At 37.7% G+C, this 22,650-nt stretch overlaps 1 protein-coding gene across 2 annotated transcripts; it reads left to right on the plus strand.

Moving 5' to 3' along the window:
* The first annotated feature begins 764 nt into the window (after positions 1–764).
* LOC148026954 (uncharacterized) lies at positions 765–9,368 on the plus strand. 2 transcript variants are annotated; one of them, XM_087691491.1, is made up of 3 exons: positions 765–1,290; positions 2,414–2,490; positions 8,239–9,368. In XM_087691491.1, exons 1-3 carry the CDS (start codon positions 997–999, stop codon positions 9,182–9,184), a joined length of 1,317 nt encoding a protein of 438 aa, XP_087547617.1. In that variant the 5' UTR covers positions 765–996; the 3' UTR covers positions 9,185–9,368. The 2 variants fall into 2 exon arrangements, with proteins under 2 accessions (XP_087547617.1, XP_087547618.1); XM_087691492.1 differs by lacking the exon at positions 2,414–2,490.
* Positions 9,369–22,650: the final 13,282 nt, after the last annotated feature.

Here is a 22,650-nt window from a genome sequence, read left to right on the forward strand (position 1 = left end):
TATATATATATATATATATATATATATATACTAAATGTATTTTTTAATCATTTCTTAAAGCACCTCATATAAAAAATTTCTTGTTAATCAATCTTTTAGGAGTATATAATTATACTTATATTATGCCTACATTTATAGATAAATTTTCAATATATTTATAACATGCAATACATTTGAAATTATTATATGTGTATTTCTAAATATAATATTTATAAATGTCAAAATAAAGTACTAGGAAAATCGTTAAAGCCTAACTTTAGTGAGCATGATATATAAGAAGTCAAAAAAATTGCAACAAACACTTTTTAGAATTGAGAGAATTAGAAATAGTTTTTATTCACTTTTGTATAACATGTATATTATGAGTTACAATTTTATTTACAGATCCAACATTACGAAATTCATCAACAGTTAGATATGATAAGATTATTTTTTTCATCCAATATTCATTCCAAATGTCATGTCAATTATATTTTGAAAAAACACAACTTTTTAAATCGTAATATATAAAACTTGTTTCAAATGTTTTGTTGTTTTGGATTACAATTACTTTTTGTTTAAAATATGACTTTTAGTTATGTAGTCAATGATTAACTAAAAATTGGTTGAATAAATAAAAATATTAAATTCTACAACCGCACTTAACATATAAAGCTTCATTCTCATAAATATTTATAGTTTGCAATGTAATGTTTATATACGGTTTTAAAGTATAAAATCTAATTAAGATGAAAGCAAGACCATATTCATTGTAAGTAAGGTGAACTTGTTAGAAGTTAGTGATGAAAGGCCCATGAGCCAGCCGTTGCCTAGGTGATAGAGGTGGGTGTGTGAGGTCCAACTGGTCGTCGTAAGATCAATTCCTCGGAGGTGCTCCGTGTGGTCTGAGAAGCATTTACCATATTTCTGGGATGGTGTGGCCTGAGAATCGACTGAGACAGGCTGCCATTTTCAGTCGATCCTGAGAAGAGGAAGAAGAAGAAGAAGACGAAAACGATGCACGGGGACTGCGCTTTGTCGCCTTTCTACATGGTCCCGGACTCTGTGCTCCTGCAGTCGATCCTGCCGCGGCTGGATGCGCCTAGCCTGGGCCTCCTGGCTTGCTGTAGCAGGCGCTTCCGACAGGCCGCCTCCTCCGATCTCCTCTGGTTTCCCTTCTGTCGGGGCCTGCAATGGCTCCTCCCCGCGCGTGACTGGCAGAAGATCTCCTTTGATAACGGTACCGCATCTCCCATCCAACCACCCCCCTATCCATGGCTTTCTTGGCACCACCTCTTCAGCTTCAAGCAGGTACTCCCACAAAAATTGCAACCATTTCACCAAAATTTCGTGTCTTCGTCTTATAAAACTACGCATGTCTGAGAAATACATCGAAGTCTTTTCAGAATTTTCACTCATATTATGTAATTTACATCTGGTGCCATGAGTTGATCCTCCCGCCTGCATCCCCTGAGCACTTTGTCTCGGGGGATTGGCTGAAGCTACTTAGGAGTGGTGAAATTTCATGTCTAATGCATCAAGATGTGATTTAGCACAGAAAGTTACCATTGCATAGGCTGTGATCTCTCATCTTACATTAGAAACTCAGAAATTAACAAGTGACTTTGTAAATGGCTTTGGTCCTTTATCTTACCTTCGAAACTTAGAAATTTACAAACGACTTTGTACGTGACTCTTGTCCGCATTTACATTAGAAACTTTCTTGGAGTCTCCATTTCTTTGAGGACAATAATGCCAGATAAGATAGATTTTTACAATCCTCCTTAGGGGCTGTATCATGCAGGGAATGCATTTTGTGCCATGGAAGTTGAATTTCTTTTATATTGTTCCTTAACTCCCATGAAATCTCCCAGCACTATGATGTATGAAATGCATTGATGACAGAAGTGACAATTCTTGTAGAGACATGGTGAAAATGGACGCTTCTTGGCGATGATGCCAAATGCAATAGCATTGGCACCGTCACACAAACATGCTACACCTTCAATTCTGCAGCAAGAGCCTTGCTGTGTTGTAAAACAAAAAGTGCCATGTTTGTTCTTGGCACATGCACTAGAGAGCCATGACTGTTTTGATGGAATCAAAGTGCAATGAATTTAAACAACAAAGCATTTAGGAATTTGTCTATAACATTGGAAAAGTCAACTCAGACACAGAGACTGCGGACTTCTATCTTGCAATTATTATGGCACATATGTCCACTTTGATCAGCCTTCGGATGATGTTGTTAACTTGCTGCTCTTCATTGAAGGCCTTTGGTTTTTCTTTGTAAGCTTTGATATAAGCAAATGCATATTGTAAAAGTTTTTGTGGGCCATGGTAAAATGGCTATATTTTAGCTTCTTGTGATTGCTCAAGTAAAGATATAAAGGTTTTGTAAGAGAACTCTTACCTTTGGAGATTTTGTGTACAGAATCGGAAGTGTGTTGAATGTGGAGAGGATACTCCATATGTCCATACTTTATCACTCTCTCGTCCTCTTTGTGAGAGGTGCGTCAATGCATCATAATTTTTTGTATATTCTACCTTTAAGTGGTTCAATTCATTCTAAACTACTATCTTTGTAGCAAGTATTTCATTTTGGTCATTTTTCAAGTACTTTTTGTTCCAATATATGCATCTTTGGCAATATGACATCCCAAACATCTTTGAACAAGATTCAAAGGTTGTACACTTCTCCATGTTATGTAAACTTGCTCATCATACTAGGTCAATGGTCAGGAGTATCTATCCTAATACAAGGACTATAGGGTTAGTGGTAGTGAATTATTGTCCTAATACAACTTTTAGGAAGCTAAAGTAATGATTATTCCTTTTGGTACTAGCGGGTTTGCAATTAGGGTTATGCTCATCTTTGCCAATGCTATTGGAACTTCAAAATGGAAAAATGTTTGGACCTGTGTAACTTGTAATATCCAATTTCATATTGCTCTACTTCATACTCTTTACATAAAAGATTAAGCATATTGGTTAAGCATGTGGGTCTGACCTCATTAAACTAGCTAGGCTATGAGGATTGGTATGTGAGTCCAATATGGTATGTGCTTAAAAGTGTCCTCATGTCTTTGGGGCATTGGTCCATCACAAATCATTTCATGTCCCATCTCCACCTTGGGGGTCTATTTATCTCCTTTCAAGATAATTATGGTATCTCTTTCCTATGTGAAGTGGATCCTTTTTTCTCCTTTGAAGATAATTATGGTGTACTTCTCTATGTGAAGTTTTTGCATACTGGCAATATGCTAAAACAATTGGAAAAGGAAAGGTTACTTACATTCTAGATTTACGTTATGTTGATAAGGTGCTTAGGCCTTTGTGGCATAGAGAGCCTTTCAATGTTGTTGTAACAAGGTCTCTCTGTGTTTGAATGGCGATAAATTGCAATTATGCAAACACTCAATTCAACAATTTATAAAGATACTCTATTGGGGCAAGAGTGCTCTTGAACCACATGTGATACTTGTTGGCCTCAATGCTTGGTACCCTTTTTGGTATTTGTTTAGATTATAGAATCAAGCTCCTAATTAATTACAATAGGTTAGATTTTTAGTAGCTTCTCAAGCACAACTAATCCATAAGACTTTGTTATCATCATTGGTAGGCTTGTAAAACTTCATACTATCCAAAAGTCCACTTGTAGAATTCAGCTTGCCAAACCCTAGAAAACACAGTCAATAGCCAAGTCATGGAGCCGAAAAAGAGAGAGAGAGAGAGAGAGAGAGAGAGAGAGAGAGAGAGAAGAATAATAGCAAGTCTATCCTTCCAAAGGAGCTTTTAAGGTTGAAAAATATTCAAGATCTGATTCAATCCTAAAGGGATTGCCTTTGTTAAATCTTGAAAGGGTTGCTTATTGTAAGTGGTTGCTCACTAGGTGAAACTTTTGATGTGACTTGAGACTAAGGACCAATGTTTCAAATTGATAAAGTTTCACATTTAATAGCCTTGCGTTTGTGCACATGGCTTGGACCAATGCAGAATGCTATATTTTTCACTAGCATGTTGAGCTAAAAATGCATTAGCCTAGCTTAAACAATCCCAAAATACGCTTAATTAATGAAAAAATCTTATTATTTTAAAAAGAAACACAATCTTAGAGAGTAATTGTGTCCCACATGTCAAACCTTAATTTGGGCGCTCCCAAACTTTCTATAATTAGGCATGCTGTCCACCACTCTTCCTAAATCTCGTTTTTGCAGGCTTCAAGATTTGCATCTTTGCTGCCTACATCCCATTCGTGGAGAACATCATGGTTAGAGCTTCTCCTTGTAGTTTACATCCATTTGGCGCCTAATCCTAGCCTCTTCCACCATCTTCTCACTGTCGCCTATCTCCTGGAGTTGTTGCTATCATTAGAATGCTTGCTTGCTGTTATTAGGCCCACATATAAGTTGCCATCATCTGTATCCCGTTGCCATTAGTAGGAGTTACCATCAGCCTTTTGCTTGTGTTTGGTGTTTTTCACATTGTGTTTGTAGTGATTCTCTCTCCTCTAGTAGTCATCATCATCATCTGTATTGTTGTCACCCGCTTGTACTTGTCACCCAACATTAGTTAGCTTGCGTTTGTTTGTTTCTTTCCTCTGCATAGTTGTCGGATACTTTTTTGTTTGCGTTTTGCATATGCTTTATCATTGCACACAGTCGTTTGTATCAGATTCAGCTGTAGTAGATGTGTTTGTTGGTATTCAGTACACAAAGGCTGTCTTGTTGGATTTCTGGATCTGTTCAGAGTAGAACACTCTCTCCAGCTCATAGCCTTTGCCTTGATCCTAGAGATACGAGTGTTCAAGATTCAATATTCATTGCATAGTATGTTTGTTGCATGAACATCATATATTCAGAAGTCATTTATTTCATTGTCACTACGTTTGTTATCTTTCATTGTACTCATGGTCTTTGAGTTACCCTAACCCTAACTATGTCTTGTGTTATTAGTTTGTGCTTTGTCGTATAATTAGTTTTGTGTTTTCTGTGTTTAGAGCATTTCTTCACATGGTATTAGAGCTAGGTACTCCGAGAAACCTTGGCCTTTGATTGAACAGCTTATCCATAGAAGTAGGAACAACAAAAGTCAGATGACTTTGAATGTATTTATACCATTGTTCGAGTCTCTAGAGCCAAATATGGACAGAAACAATTAAGAGTGGACCTTCCAACTTGCTATTGCCCATTCTGACATGGGCTGAGAACCATCGGACTACCATGGAGTCCAAATACCATATTCGATTTCCGTTGCTGAGTATGATCTCATCCTTATGTATATGACTTAGTAAGAGGTTGAAGGTAAGCGGAGTTATCTCCTTTAGATTTAGTGCGTAGAGCTAATGATCTTGTAGAACCTTTAAAATCTCCACTACAGATTGGCCATTTGTAAGTGGAACCCGGCTGAGATTACCCTTCACTTCCACAATACTTCTTTCTTTAATGCCAAGTATGAACTCTCTTTTATAAGATTCTATGCCAACTAATTCTGTCTTTTTTGTTGGATTGGGGGATGCTCGTGAAGAAGAGACTCTTCAAAGTAAACTTTGGTTTTTGAGTAACAAGGAAGACATGTATTTCTTTATGAACTCAAAACTAGGTAAGAAGTTGAAAGAAGAACATGAAATATTCATTTTCTTTCTTTTCCTTCAAACAATTTTGTTTCTCATGGTCATTTTGGAGTAGGTGCATCTTCATCCAATTCTCAATTCAATGCATTTAATGAAACAAAAGGAATCAAGCATGTTTCCCACAACAACATCAATTACTTATCCATTTGGGCTCCCATCCATCTCTCTCTAAACTTCCATTGACGAACATTGATTTGAAATCCTCAGTTAATGCTAAATTTTGAGACAAAGTAAATCAAAGCTCTTTAAAAAAAAAGTCCGTTATTTATTCCATTCGCCTTTATAGGACTTGGTTGGCCACTGGGCAGCTAACAAGCATCCTTGGTTCAATGCCTTGGCCTCTCTAGAGTGATCACTTGGGCTTGGTAAGATAACCATAGCCTCTATAGTCTTGGTAGGTCATTGGGCAACCGATGCGAACCCTTTGCCTGATGCCCTAGCTGCTTTAGGTGGGATGTCTTGGGGAAACAGACACTAAATGAAAGGGCTTGTTTGGCCTACTTCTCATGGCTTAGTTTTGGGCCTAAGAGGGGGTATTGAGCAAAAAATGCATTAGCTTGACTTAAACAATCCCAAAGCATGCTTAATTAATGAATAAACCTTATTATTTGAAAAAGAAGCGCGATACTAAAGAGTATGTGTCCCACATATCAAACCCTAATTTGGGTGCCCCCAAACTTTCTATAAATAGGCATGATGCCCACCACTCTCCCTAAATCTAATTTTTGTAGGTTTCAAGAATTACATCTTTGTTGCCCACACCCCGTTCATGGAGGATATCACAGTTATAGCTTCCCCTTGTAGTCTACATCCATCTAGTGTATGATTCCAGCCTCCACCATCTTCTTATTGTCGCCTACCTCGTGGAGCTATTGCCATCATTAGAGTGCTTGTGTTTGCTGCTATCAGGGCATCCACACACAATCGCCATCATTTGTATCTTGTGGCCATTAGCCTTTTGCTTGTGTTTGGCGTTTTTCACCTTGCGTTTGCAGTGATTCTATCTCCTCTAGTAGTTGTCATCATCATCTGCACTGTTGCTGTCAGCCCGCACTTGTCGTCCACCAACATCAGTCAGCTTTTATTTGCTTGCTCCTTCCCTCTGCACAGTCGTCAGGTACTTTTCTGTTTTCATTTTGTATCTGCTTCATCATCATTGCACACTGTTGTCTGCATCAAATCTAGCTGTAGCAGCTGCATTTGTTGGTGCTCGACACATGGAGGCTGCCTTGCTGCGTTTTCATACAATTGGTTTTGTGTTTTTGGTGTTTAGAGCATTTCTTCGCATGGTGGTACAATGGTTGCTATGCTTAGAGCTAGGGGTTCCAGTGCAATGGTCACCATGCCCATAGTTAGGGCTTCTAGAATTTATTTTGTGATTAAAAATGTTATGCAGTCAATGTGATTGAGGCTGTAGTGGTGTGATGTGAAAGATGTAGATTATCAGCCCTTTCAGTGGATATGTGACAGGTCTAGATTCTGGTGGTTATGTCCTTAGTCATTGAGACTCTAGTTTTTACAGTTCATGAATGTAACCCTATCAGCTCTGTTACCTGATATGTGATGGGTCTGGACTCTAGTAGCTGTAGTCTTGGTTCATGGGCTAGGACAAACAAGAATGGGTTCTTTCATCAAAGGCCATGCAAAGAGGCTGGCAGTAGAGTGTTTGAGTCAGTTGGCTAGATAACTAGAGTAGTTAGCCAAAATGTGTGAGCACCTGGCAGCATAAATGCAGAAGAACCAGCTGGCTGTTTGGCCCAATGGGAGGAACACTGAAATTTTGAGCAGTAGCATTAGGATCAGCAACATCAGTGCCACAAATCATAGAGTAGCACTGTGGGCTTTTGGGGGGTTTAACGAGCCTCAACTTCCCTGTAGTCATATGATCACACTGGAAGTTGAGTGCTAGTCTATCCCTGTATCTTACGAGTCAAATCAGTTCTTGTTTTGGTGCCTATATGATGCAGATTGATATGCTGAAATTGTATTTTGTAAGTCCTTGATCATCTGACTGCCTGTCTTGCATGAAGAAATATTTTGAATGAAGTTGTCTGTTTTTCACTATAATAGGGATTAGGAGAACTTAGAACAGAAATAGTGCGTATTGGGTCTCTTTCAAATGTCCTCCTTATCCTGATGACTTAGTGATATAGTTTACACATCAAAGAGGTTTCCCAATAATAGTTCTCTCTCTGCCACTTCTATACACTGTTTTGCTACAGTGTGTGTTATACTTCAGAAGTTGCATCAAGCGCTGTCTCATTAAGGGATTTGCAGCAAAGTGGCATAGTAATATTCTTTGTTTTGGGATGGAGTGTGTTTCCATTGTAAGTTTACCTATGTGTGGATATGTGGTATAAAAGCTCATTAAGAGACATACTTGCATTAAAGTAGCATACTAATATTCTTTGTTTTGGGATGAAGAGTGTTTTCTTTGCAAGTTTACCTGTGTGTCCATATGTGGTATAAAAGCTCAAGCAATTCTTTCTGAGCAGTTGAGGGGAGCTAGACAGATACTCATCTATTGTTGGTTTTTGTGCATTAAGTTGTATGGAGATTTCTTGCTGAGACTTCTTGGAGCACCACATGTCATGGATTGTATGAATCTGTGGCTTTTCTTCATGCAGGTGTGAATATGCATGCCCAAAGTATGCTGTTGTGACTAAATTGGAAGCCAAACAACGTTATCTTCTAACTGATCAAGACCTTGGAGGACTCCCAAACAAAAAGATCTGTTGTAAGCGCTTCTCTGTATATTTTTTCCTCAAAAGTGATGTCGAATCAGCTGCAGCTGCAAAGGGCACTCAGGAGGGCCAAGCAAGTGGATGCAACTCAGAAGGGGAAGGTATAGAACTTGGGAAAGAAGAGAACGCTAATCCATTAACTGGGAGCTCTCATATGAAAATGAAGGAACCCTCTGAAGTTCGTAGCCAAAATACTTTGAGTGGCCTGCAGTCACTACCTGAATCTGAAAAAAAAGACAGCGAGAGCATGTCAAGTGATGATGATATATTTGAATCATCTTTGTGTGTGTCTCAGTTAGATCATGAAGGGAATGCAAATTCAGTCAAAGAGGAAGGACAATTTGAGTCACCAGCAGATGAAGACAAGGCTCACAAAAAGGAGTTGCGAAAAGAGCACAAACGCCAAGTAAAAGCTGCCAAAAGGGAGAAAAGGGTTTCAGGTATCTCAATATATGCTAGTGAGGCTGATCAGGGCAGGCAATACACATACAAGGCAGACAAGAAGACCAGTAGGGTTCACAGAACAATGAAGCCACACCCTAGTACACAGCACAGCAGCAGAAGTTCTCAATCCCCACAAGAATCAAAAGATACCGATAAGTTGAAGAAGAATAAGTGGAGGACCAAACGGGAGCATGTTATAAATAGCAATTTATACAGGGAGGGGCAAACTATGGAATGCAATCTGAAATGGAAATCAAAATTTCCGAGTGAGTGGGTGAGAGAAAGAGAATGGCTAGAAGTTGAGTTAGGGCCTTATGGCTTCTCAGCCTTGGAGCTTGCTCCCCAATGTTGGGAACTGGCTCAGTTGATGTACAGAAACGACTAATTCTTCAAGAATAGATCATGTGTTGAGCTAATTATCTAGGCTTACTAGTCAAGGACATGGATTTAAAGAGTATTTATGATGAGCTTGTAATGTAATGGCAAGAACTTGGTATTTCTTGCCAGGCATGTGAAGTTCATGTTGTTTTAAGCTTTTCAATCTAGGAGTCTTGTACATTTGAACCTAAGCTCTTGTTACTTTTTGAATTGTGCTGGCCATGTATATAGCATGCTGGATAGGACTTTCTTAAGATGACTTTTAACTCTGCTGAAGCCCAATCTTAGTGGTCACCTCTTAGCAGATTCTTTGTGAAGGCTAGAAACAATAGAACCTTTTTGTTAAAGAAAAAATATGAACACAGAGATTCATAAAATGTTTGTTGATTAGTTCCACTTTGTTCAGAGAGAGATTTTTGGATGGATGAATGAGAGAGAGAGAGAGGTCCTTGGAGATGCTTGAAAGGCGCATGGGACAAAACGATATAACTCAAGATTTTAGATGCAGTCCCTTTCATGGTGCCGTTAGCACAAATTACCAAGGCTTAAAGGGCCACTATATAAAACAAGGATCCCAAAGTAGCCTTTTGCTTAGGCTTTTTCAACTCTTCTAGGGTACAGCTTGGCCATCTTGATAAATTACCCATCAATGACTCCAAAGAGAGAGAGAGAGAGAGAGAGAGAGAGAGAGAGAGAGAGAGAGTCCATGCCAATCAAAGATGTGCTACTTGATGGATGTTGGTGGACCAATGACTTGAAGGTGAGATATTGCACATGGGCTAGAAACATATTTGTTATATTGCTAGTGAAAGAGAGTTTACTTGATGGATGTTAGTGGACTGATGACTTGAGATATTGCACATGGGCTAGAAACATGTTTGTTATATTGCTAATCAAAGAAAGAGAGTTTACATGCCACTACAAGGTTAAAGCATACATACCTTGGGCTGCCAACAATTTGTACTTAGGTCATTTTCGAAATTAGTTAGCTAATTTGTTGTTGTGGCACCTTTTTTAACTTTTCCCCTTCAAAAGTATTGGGCCCACAAGCAAGGGTGTACATGTGCGGTTGAGCATTGCCCTATATTAGGTTTTGGTTGTGTTGGCTCCCTTAGTACTAGCTTGAAGAACCTCTCTTGTGGGAGGTCTTAGAGCTTAATAGAAGTGCTTGTGGAAGCCGCCCTAGGTGATAGAGAGGAAGTGGAAATGGTGCTAGGTAGGGAGTGGAGTACTTTGGTAATGGGCCTTGAATGTGCTTAAACAATGGTGGATAGTGCACATGACCCCAAGCCATTACACCAAGGCCACATAAACAATGGTGGATAGTATACATGACCCTAAGCCATGACATCAAGACTACTTAAACAATGCTTTGGTAATGGGCCTTGAACATGCTTAAATAATGGTGGATAGTACATATGAACCCAAGCCACGACACCAAGGCCACAAACAATGGTGGGTAGTACACATGACCCCAAGCCATGACACCAATGCCACCTTCCATGACAAAAGATCAAGCCATCCTACTTTGCTTAAACAATGGTGGATAGTACACGACTCCAAGCCATGACACCAAGGCCACCTTGGATGACAAAAGATTGAGCCATCCTAGTTGCATGGTCAAAGCTAAGCAAGAGGTCTTAGCATGTTTGTTGTACCCTCTCCTACCTTGTCCTTAAGTAGAGCATATGCAAGAGAAAATTTTCCAATATGATGAAATGCCCATATTGAAAGGGGGTGGGGTTTGCACCCATGCCCATGCTTAACAATCCTATCAACCAATCTAGGGTTGGCTAATCAAATCAAGAGCAATTATTGGGCCTTACAATTACTATAAGTCCTAGTTACTAAATGTCCTTCAACTTTGTTGTTTCCTCTATCTATGTACCTTGCAACCTCCTGTGTAGATCAAAGGATCAAATAGTTTTGTGTTGCATTAGACAAACAAGTGGCTTTAGTTATGTTTGGTAGCGCACCTAATCAATGCCAATGAAGAAATGTGGATGATTGTGTTTTCATAAGTGGTGTGAGTATTGCGTCTCTCTCTTTCCTATGTATGTATGTATGTGCCTCATCTTCCTTTGTATTGTCCGCTCAATCAAATCAGGGGTCTCATATTCTAAAATTAAAATTAAAGTCTATGAATATGCAACTTAAAATTACTTGGTGGGGTTGAGAGAAGGACAACAAAGCAAACATGTACACCCTTGTCACTTTCAAAAGCTTCATCATTGCAATAATATATAGGTATATGCATATGAAAGTGTGAACTGTACGAACCTTTAAATGCTTCCTTACCATGCAAACATGGATGCCCTGTATGTTTAACTTTGGTGGGTTTGATTTGGATCCATCATTGCCATTAGGTGGTCATCTTTTTCAAATAACATCACAAGTTTGCAAAAAATCCACCATGCATGTTGTACGTGTCTTCTACCTTCTTGGGAATGCACAACACTTTCGCTAGTTTTCATCTCCTTGGATGAACATATGTACCAATAAGAGAGACATTGATCACCAATCTAAAATGTGACATTAGTTGGCCTTGCATTATGAAATTGGTACTCGGAGAAATAAGCTATAGTGTGAGATCACCTTGAGTATGGGTACATTATGCCATGGTACTTGTGGCCAATCTCCAACATGAGTGCACATCACATCACCAAACCACTCTCTCCCACATTGGTTCCTTGCAATATTCTTGGAAGGTGCTTGTTTGACAAGTGAAATGAAGGAGGATGTCTTCTTAATACTCTTTTCTTTGCCAACTTGCACTATTGTGCTTGAGAAGGTCCTCCCTTCAATTGTTCCCATTGGGAACACCTAGAGGGACCTTCTCTAGAAAGATGCCAGTATGCATTTTACCCACACGATCTTGCACCCTAGCCCAAAGGCACTCCAATATATTCCATTGCTAGATGTAGTTTGCCCCTAACTTGACAATATTGCCAATGAGATGAATCATCTCATTGAGATCCCTATGCCATCCCATGTTTTCAGCATCATTGTAGCATTCATGATACATGACATAAGTATGACGACATGTGTCCTTGTGCACATATACCTCAATACACATAGTGTTACCTCCTCTTAAAATGTGGTTGCAAGCTCATGGATATTTATAGTTAAGAAAATATGGATCTATGATGTTGTAATTGTAGTATTGGCCAACATATTCCATTAGGATTAGAAAACTATCATACACAATTCGCAGGTTGAGATTTAAGGAGTGCTAGTAATGAAGTATAGATATTGGAATTTAAGATTTAGGCTGCTCAAAAACCAACGAAATCTCAAAGCAAAGACTATTTCAAACCCTAGATCAACGGTCTCTCAATCTCTCATAGCTCAATATGGTCACTATATCCAAAATTGGCAAGGTAAATCAAAGTCAATCATAGCCATGGAGGCTAGGAAATCCTCAAACTGTAAACTTCTACACTATACAAGTCTAGGTAATCTACATGAAGATCTAAGACCCAAAAGCACATGTTTCCTAGGAACAATTAATCCAGCAAGCGCAACAAAAGCCCTATTGCTTCACTACCATTCATCACATTACATAAAGTGTAGTCTAATATCCCAACCTATGATGTGTTCCTCTAAGTATTCTCAATGATGTGTCTTGCTCTCTATACATTTAACCCACTTTCCCACACCTAGGGCTCTCTCTCAATCCCAAGGAACTATGAAACCAACTTTGGCTTCTTTTCAATTGCTCATCCTAAAGATCATACTCTTGAGCTCTCTCTCCCTCCCTATGTGTATAGTCTACAAAAATATAAACTGATTATAAACCAAAATCCCATGATAAGGTGTCAAAACATACTACAATCACCAAAATTACTATCTTCATAATAGAAACAACCTCAACATGCAAGCCTCATGATAATATGTACCAGATTAGATGCTATAAGAGGTCGATTTACTCCTCAGAACCAAATATAATCTAACTCTCACATGAGGAAACAATCATCTCAACCAAGCAAAAAGAAATAAATATGACAATAGCATATACTCATTGATACACAATCCAACATCAATAAACCAATATAGAAAAGCAAACAATTTTCTTGCACATCTCTCTCTCTCTCTCTCTCTCTCTCTCTCTCTCTCTCTCTCTCTCTCTCTCTCTCTCTCTCTCTCTCTCTCAAAATGTTGTTGATGCCTAGTCATAATATAGCTATATCCATAATCTTGTTGGTGTTGGTTTTCCTATGCACTAAGCACACTAATAAAAATACATATAGTTGAGTGAGAGTCTTTCAAATATAAGTGGCACATGCGCCTCAAGTATTTCTCTATAAGTAAGAATTATTTGAGTGAGGGTCTTTCAGATATAAGTGGCATGTTAAGATGAGGGGTTGCAGGGTGATGATAACATAGGGGGCACGTCGATAGTTAGGAGAGAGGTGAAAGTGACAACATTGTAAGATGGTCAATAGCACGACCTTGGCCTCCAACATCGTCAAGGTTTGTCTATGGTAGTTATGCAATGTCATGTGGTTATAGGTTCAATGAAGGAAAACCATAAGAAAGACCATTTCGACAAAGACACATGGTAGATGCTAGGGAGTCTTTACAAGAATTTCCTAGGAATCAAATTGGTCTTTGAGTTAAGTGCACAAGTCTTCCAAGACAAAACATATCAAAAAGTGATATGTTTACAAAAATGCAACATTTTTTTGCTAATTTGAGAGAATTGTCACAATATTTCCTCACATTACCTTGTCAACCAAGTTTGTTCCTTTGAATTGAGTACTTGGATGATCCTATTCTAAGTTTTTATGACAAAGTTATGACTGAAACAAGTTGCATCCATGCATGGAAGAAAACAAACTTAGTTGTTATAGAATATTTGGCTAAAGTTCTAGCTTAAACTTTAGAAAGTGAGGCGATTTTTAATCTAGATTTAAAAAAACCTTACAATCATTGTAGCTGATACTTCCAATGACACCCATTAAGATATAGAGCTTTAAAAGTGTTGCTTTCAGACTAATAATGGTAGAATTTTCTCGATAATAAGATAGTGAAAGCATAGAATGAAAGATAGTTAAACCATGTTAATGAAAAGAAAATAGGATGACTAAAGCGAGGTAAATCATGAAATACAAAATAATCAAAGCTCAATTTCATTGAAAACAAATATCCATAAATAACATAGTCATCAGATATATAATGTAACATCGACCTACATTTTCTATTTAAGAGCATTTCTATTCAAGGTTATTATATAAAAAGAAAAATGCTTGAATGTCTCAAGCTTGCTACCTAGTGGTAGTAGATATTTCATTATTTTTATCTAGGTTTGTTGAATATGTTTGTATTATCAACCTTGTATTGATTTCGTCGAGCATTAATTGATATCCAACATGCTAAAGCTCAATCATATGAAATATTCTCTAGAATATATATAATCCCATGTAAATATCCAAGTTTGTACTTAGGTTGTTATGCACCTTATTCTTTAAAAATCCCATGATATTAAACATTATTTCATCCTCCATTGATCCTAAAATCATCTAAAGCTTGTTGTTGGTGTTGATATATGTACATTTGAGTATCTTAGATTCTTATTTAGCAAACAATCGTTGGTACCTTATGAATCCCCATTTTAGGTTCTGGACCACATACTTACAAGTTATGAAGCTTAGAAGTAGAACAAACAACATGTAGAAAAATTCAAGGTATCCACTCTCAATTTAAGAAAATGTTTATTTGGAGAATTGTAGCTTACCTTCTAGGCTCCGGCTTTGCTAAAAAATCTTTTTCAATTTGACTTATGCAACGAAAGTTATGCGCAAATTTCATCCTAACAATATTGTAAATAGCTACCTATTCGTGATCAAGTTTGATATATGTGGTTGTTGGGTTAAACATCTAATAGGTTACGAATGTGATAGGGTATAGGGTTTAAGTTGTTCCCAAGACCTAGGATCCTTGATTTTTCTCTTATAGTGTTGGGTTGGAGCTGATAGAGACCCACCACCAATTCATCTACTACTCCATGTTAGGGAAAATGCCTAAGCAAATAGCAAGGCAGCCTACCTAAATAGAAAATGCAAGTTTGTTTGCTATAAATGACATGTAAGCAAAACACAATAGCTAGAGGTAAGTCAAGATGTTGGAGATGATGATGAGATGCTAGGCACTTATAAAACAGTGAATCATGAGGTGGAAGATGAAGATCACTATAGGAAAGTACAACAAACAACTAGGAAAACAATCTAAGGGAGAAACACATTTGTTGGATTGGCCCAAAATAGGTCATTTATATAGACCAAATTGTGGGTAGTGAAATGAAGTGGAGGTGATGAAGATGATGCATAAAGAGAGCTTCCACTTCAATAATATTTAATAGGAGACCTCCTGCACAAATGGGTAGCACTCCAAAGAACCTCCATGAGCTAGGAACGTCCTCCAGAAGGGATATTTCCATGGATCAATGTGTTTAGTTGGTCCCCTTGAGTTTGATAGGGATTGTCTCACTCTGATAATGATCACAAATCCATCTAAAGTGTGTGTGTGTGTGTGTGTGTGTGTGTGTGCACGCGTGCGCGTGCGCGTGTGTGCATGTGTGATTGTGTGCGTCATAGACACTTATTCAGAAATCCTTGGCACCTTATCAATCCTCCTATCAAGTTTGGTACCATTTGGAGCATGTATTGATAAGTTGTGAAGCTTAGAAGTTGAACTACTATACAAAATAGCACACATGAATTTTGTACAACTATAAAAAAATAGCAATATTTAAGGTACCTATCCTCAAAGTTAGGAAAAGATTTCTTTTGGACAATTGTAGTGTACATTCTAGGCTCCGGCTTTGCAAAACAAACATCTTCACTTCGCCTTACACATAAAAATTTATGCACAGATTTCAACCTGTCAATACTATAACCAACATCCTATTCGTGACATAATGTACAAGTAAAAGAGTCTCTTATTTAATCTTGTTCATATACAAAAATAACATTAGTATTCACAAACACACTGAAGTATACACAACACACGCACATGCTCGTGTGCGTATATATTTACATTTGCACTCACTTATTCATATGCCACTAACATGTTCACATGAAATATCTATATACACGCTTACATCATCAGGCACACAAATCCATAATATATCATAAATGAGCACTCAAAAATACACCAAGCATTGATGCATGTAGTAGGCCTTGATAAAATCACAAAAAGAAAAATAATATTCTAAATAATGAAAGTACCACAATTGGACCTCATTAAGAAAACTTACATATAACAAATGTGGCTATAATGCTAATAAGTCCTAGGACAAGCTTATGCATTCCATTTGATTCCATTGACTATCAGAGTCAATAGAATGACTTGTTGATGCAACATTTGCAACCATTCCATTGACTTTGGTAGTTGCATCATGTCAACAACCTTGGGCTCTAGTAGTATTATCATGTTAATGATCTTGGTGCTAACCACTACTTGTTACACGTAGAGAGAGAGAGAGAGAGAGAGAGAGAGAGAGAGAGAGAGAGAGAGAGAGAGAGAGAGAGAGAGAGAGAGAGAGAGAGAGAGAGAGAGAGAGATGCAAAGTGCAACCCATGATAGCTTGATGCTTCAACATGTTGAAAGCTAAGAATAGTCTCCTTCTTTGCAATCACGTACCAAAAAATTTAGCAATACAAACTTGCCATATTTGGTGATTGTGATGCAAGTTTGATCCATGCCATGTCTCACATCTGGAGAGCCATCAACTCAAGAGGGGATTCAATGTGATGGAATTAGCATCATATGTGCTATGAATATGCTACAAAGAGGTTTTTGGCCTTTCTCATGTTTTTGTTTGTCGATTTTTATTAGGATTGTTGTAGCTTTCACCAACATCTAACACAACCTTGCATCTTCCACTTGTCATACCACAACTCAACAGTGACTAATATAGCTCTTCTATCCTAAGGAAGGTAGGAAAGATTAATGAGAAAGTCCATGGCAAGAGTATATACATGAGGTATATTTGTCTAAACACAATGGAGGGTTGATCAATGAATTATTATTGAGCTCACTAAGCACTATGTAATGTAACCTTTGGAAATGCTAGTCTCAAAGGTCTTTCCACTACAATGAGAATATTGAGACTTAGAATTTGATATGGAATCAAGGATATTTGGAACATGTTTCCTATGTCCACCAAAATGTCTATATGGATTCAAATATAAGATTAATTTCACAGAAAATTTTAAAAATCATTTGTAAAGTCTCTAATAATGAATTTGTAGGTGCTTCGATGTGAGAGTGCACTTCGATTGCTTCTTATGAAGCATTTCTATGCATGTCATATTGCCATCCAAATAAGAACCATGCTTAGTACTCCACAACCAACAATTAGTTCCCTCATCCAACCTAAAAACATCAACATGTTTTTATAGTTAGGTACTGAAGCAAATTGGACATAGAAAAAACTTGAAAAGTATATGCATGTTATGTAACACTATAAATGTGATTTTCTACTCTTTAATCCTGGAAGGAGCAACTCAAATTATAAGACCAATGCAAACATCCCATTCCATGTGCATGTGCATGACTCCTAGCTCAGATGCATGCCATTATCCTATTTCCTTATGCCATGGTGCTTTAGGTCTCATGTTTCGCACTCGGATTCAGTTCAATAGAAGGATGATGCTCTCGAAACAAGGGGTTGATTGATGGTAGTAGATCGATCAAACAAAAGACCTAGTTCTATTATTGGAAGCAAAAATGAAAGCACATGAAGGTATTGAGAGGGTTACAAATAGGATATTCGGAGCACAATGTTTGGGATCTTGGGATGGGGGGTGGGGTACGCACGAGGGAGTAGCCTTCACACCAATGATGGTCTACCCTTATAGTAATGACGACTTGGCACATGAAAATACCTACTCTGACCCTTGCACATAAGCATACTTGTCTCTTGTGAGTAATACCATAATGCAGAAATGTAAACTAAAGCATACGACAAAGCATAAACTCAAAATAACACGATTAGGGTTAGGGGGACACAGAGACAATGAACACAATGAATGTGAATGAATGAATATTAAATATACAATGCTCATGTAGCAAACAAACCATGCAAGAATGAAAATAGAGATATAGGACCTTGTTTATCATAAAGTTCGCAAACCTTTTCCCATAATGCATAAGCCCCATCCTCAATGTCAATGATATTAAAATACACCTACTTTGATAATGACAAAATGATAGTGGATTTGCATAGCTAATTAAGTTCTACCCAATCATTTACATAATAAATATCAGGCTTTATGCCCTCTAACTTCAATGGTTTAACCTACCTCTTCTACACCAAGACTTACCATATCTGCGTATTCCAACATTGGAAGTTATTGCCATCAAGCTTTTCAAGATTTAAAATAGCACTACTGGCAAATGAACATGTCATAATGACTACAAATGTCTACAAATCACAAGAGTATCAGTTGCTATAAATTCATCAAAACAATCCCAAATGTGATACAAAAGGGCAAGCAAAAGGATGGGAACAAATGAAATAGTGATGTCCACAAAGTGTATTCAAAAGAGTGCCAAAACAAGTTGTATGTTCTTCAAAAAAATGATGAAAACTGTAATTATAGCAATGTTGAAATAAAGATAGCAATATAGGAAAAATGGCTAAGAAGGCAAGCTCTCAATGCCAATGATATTTGGGTAGCAATCGGGATACAAGGAATGTAAATAAGAGTCAATGAGCATGGACCACTAGTAAGTACTAAGGAATGTCACGATCTCAAAGTGTCAATAAATCATTGATCCCATAATCATATACATCATGCATGTAGAACATCTCAAGAGCAACCATAAAGATCTAGCAAATGCAAAACTAACTAAGCAAAGAGTCATGATGCTCAATACATAACCAATATGCATGTATACCTCACTGACAAACTATTAACAGAGGTAAGTGTCGGTATCCAAAGAATATGGAATCAAACCAACCCACAAGCAGAGGTAATTGCGTCCAATAGCATACAAAAGAGCATATACATAAACCAAGAGTCTCGTTGTCTCAAAGATCCCAACCTTTGCCAAGTAAGTATAAGCATCTCCCACTAGAGAAAATCTAAAATGCAAAGTGAGCAATTAAATCTCAAGACATGTACATCAAATCATTCAGGAAGCTGAAGTGCATCACAAATATATTTAGGAGCATAAGTGTATAGGCGAAAGTAGTGTGATGCCCCTTGAGGAACCAACATGGCTACAAGGCTTTATAACTTGGTTCTAGATATGTGTACTTGTCCAGTAGACATATCCAAAAGACATAGAAAGGTTTACCATTTGTGCTTCAGATGAAGAGCTATATTTGTTGTACGAGAATGATGACCTAATTGCAGTATTGATAAGCTGCCCTAATAAGATCCTAGCTACATTGCTTAATGTTTTTCTCACTTTGCAGTTTTTCAAGTGGCAGGCCACTAGGAAAGCGATGTGTACTCTTTTTTTTATGCCCTAGCCTCTCTAGGGTGACCACTTGGGCTCCCTTAATTAAGATAAACATCACCTCAGTAGTCTTGGTAGGCCACTAGGCAACCACTATGCACCCTTTATTCAATGCTCTAGCTAGTTTGGGGTGGGATGTCTTGGGGTAAAAATATATAAACACAAAAACACTCAAAATTTGGGCTGGGCTTTCTTTCCTACTCGATTTTTGGGCCTAAGAGTGGGTGTTGAGCTAAAAGAAGCATTATATGTTGAATTAGTGTCTTAAACAATCCCAAAATGCTCAATTTTAAATCCTCAATTTGATGCATGGTTCAAGAGAGTTTTAAAATGGCGCATGGTATGAGGCTCCAAAACTTTCTATAAACAGGCCAACTGCCCTCCATTCAGCCTCAATCTGATTTTTGTAGGTTTCGTGAACTATATCTCTACTGTCCGCAAAGGACATCGTGTCAAAGCTTCCCCTTTCTGTATGCTAGCATTTAGCGCCTAATTCCAACCTCCGTCTCTACTTATTTTCTATCACATCAACCTAAAGATATCGCTTGGTCCTTTACAGTTTTGTTTACTACTATTTCCATCACTCTCCAACTATCTGCTCATCATTTGGCATTTGCATTTGGTGTTTTCCCTCTCTTCTACTTATCGCTTGGCTCCTGGTGGCTACGTTTTCACTGATCTATTGTTGTCATGTTTTTTTCTCTCCTTAGGTATCTACATTTTTTGTCTTTTTCTCTCCTCATTGCCTATTTGCATCAGATCCAGTCTTCTAGCTACATTTGTTGGAGTTTGACTCTCGAAGGCTATCTTTTTTGCATTTCGAGATACGACACACTCTCTCACTCAGCACCTCTACCTCAATCCTCAAGACACGAGAGTTCGAGTAATAGTTTCTATTGGCATTAGATATTTGGATTCTTTATGCAGCTAAGCTTAGTTCTTTGAGATAGTGGAACTCTTGGTTCATGTATATGCTCTCTTGCATGCTATTGGATGTAGTTATCTCTGCTTGTGGGATGATTTGATTCCATATGCTTTAGACACTGGCACTTACCTTTGTCAACAATTTGTCAATAATGTATATGGTTAAGGGATATATGGTTTATTGATAGTTTGAGTTTGTGGTAGTCTTTGGTACTGGTGGTCTATGCTTAGTCATTGCTAGTTGTATTCTTTGTAACCCAATTGCTACTTGAATATCCTTGGCAATGGGAGCTTACTTTCTTAGCTATTTTTCCATAGTTGGATTGAGATATATTGATATCTTCATTTCAGCATTGTTGTAATTATAATTTTCAATATTGTCTTACAAAGCAGACATTGTACTTTGACAATCTATTGCTTGCAGTTGGTGGACAACTCTATACTTTGGTATTCCCTCGTATTTTACCTTGTTGGAGACTAATTTGCAATCATTTACATCAAACCATTCTCTTGGATTTTACATTAGTATGATGTCATTATGGTTAGTTCTTTGAATAATAATGCTATTTTCAATATTGAAAAGCTTGATGGCACAAATTTCACCTATCGAAAGACACATGTATGGCATGTATTGGTTCAAAATAACGTAGACCTTTGAAAACCAAGAGTGTAAATCTCGAAGGCATTGATCAAGATACTTGGGATAAGTTGGATGAGCTATGTAAATCCACTTTTATATTGTCATTATTTAAATAGGTTTATTTCAATGTTGTGTCACTTGAGGATAATGCTTAGGAGTTATGTAAAAAGATATGCAATCTTATGATAAGCAAAGTTCTACTTCACATATGTATAGGTTGAAACAGCTCATGAACCCTTGCATGAAGAAAGAGACTAGTGTAGTCATGCATTTGAATGAGTTGCTCTCTATTTTCAACCAGTTGACTTTGCATGGCACTAAATTTAAGAATAATCTTCCTCCCTTCTTCTTGCATGTGATACTTTTTGAGTCATGGGATACTTTTCATATTGCCATGTATGCTAATGTGCATAAGAATGGTTTGAAACTCCAAGATGTTGAGGGTTCCTTACTCACATAGGAGATAAACAAAAAGTATATGGATGTAGCCCATCCTTCTCATGCATTAACTGCTAGGTATAAACATGATGGTAAGATTGGTAATGAGTGCCATGGTAGAGACTCATAGAGATCTTAGTCTTGCTGACAATAGTATGTCTTGTGGCCATAAGGCCTCTCTTACATGTGATTACTATGGAAAGTAGAGTCATATTAGGCCACAATGCCATAGGATGTGCCATGGTAAGTGCAAGGAGAAAGGCAAGTGCAAGGGCAAAGGGTAGGATAAATCTAATGATCACATCACTGTTCCTAGTTAAGTCCAATGTGAAAATTAAGAAGATAAGTACCTTGGAGTCATATTCTAATGATGACTACATCTTGACAACTTCTCTTTTGATGCTAGTTAGTTTGCTGATGCCTCATCCACTTTTTTTTAATATTGCTCGCTTGATTCAGGGTCTTCTTTTCATGTTACTCTACATAGGGATTGGTTTCATTCCTATCATAGCATAATAGATTTTGTGAGACTAGAAAATGACTTAGCATTGGTAATGTTAGAATGTAGCTTACTTCAAGTAGTACATTTGTTTTACAGGATGTATGCTATGTTTTGGCTTTACCAAAATATCTACTAGATAGTTTGATGATGTAGGATATCATGTATCTTTTGGTGATTTTGCATGGAAGATTATATGTGGGAATCTTGTCTTTACTCGAGGTACCAAGGCTAGCAATCTCTATCTGTTGCTTATATCTAGGTCTATTGACCATGTTTTCTTTGTGGCTAACATAGCACATGTATCTTTGTATGGCATCTTTGCCTTGGGCACATGTTCTTAAAAGAAATGAAAATGCTTTCTCATTTGTAGTATCTTTTGTCCCTTGACTACAAATGTTTGGCTAGCAGACGTGTAGTTCTCATAAGAAGTCTAGCATTACATGCATGGGTGAGCCTCTGGCTCTTGTTCATTCTAATGTATGTGATCCCATGCCAT

Source organism: Lygodium microphyllum, chromosome 13, assembly GCF_053477565.2.
Source record: "Lygodium microphyllum isolate KBCC chromosome 13, Lygodium_microphyllum_v1.1.10, whole genome shotgun sequence".
In the NCBI taxonomy this organism is placed as follows: Eukaryota; Viridiplantae; Streptophyta; class Polypodiopsida; order Schizaeales; family Lygodiaceae; genus Lygodium; species Lygodium microphyllum.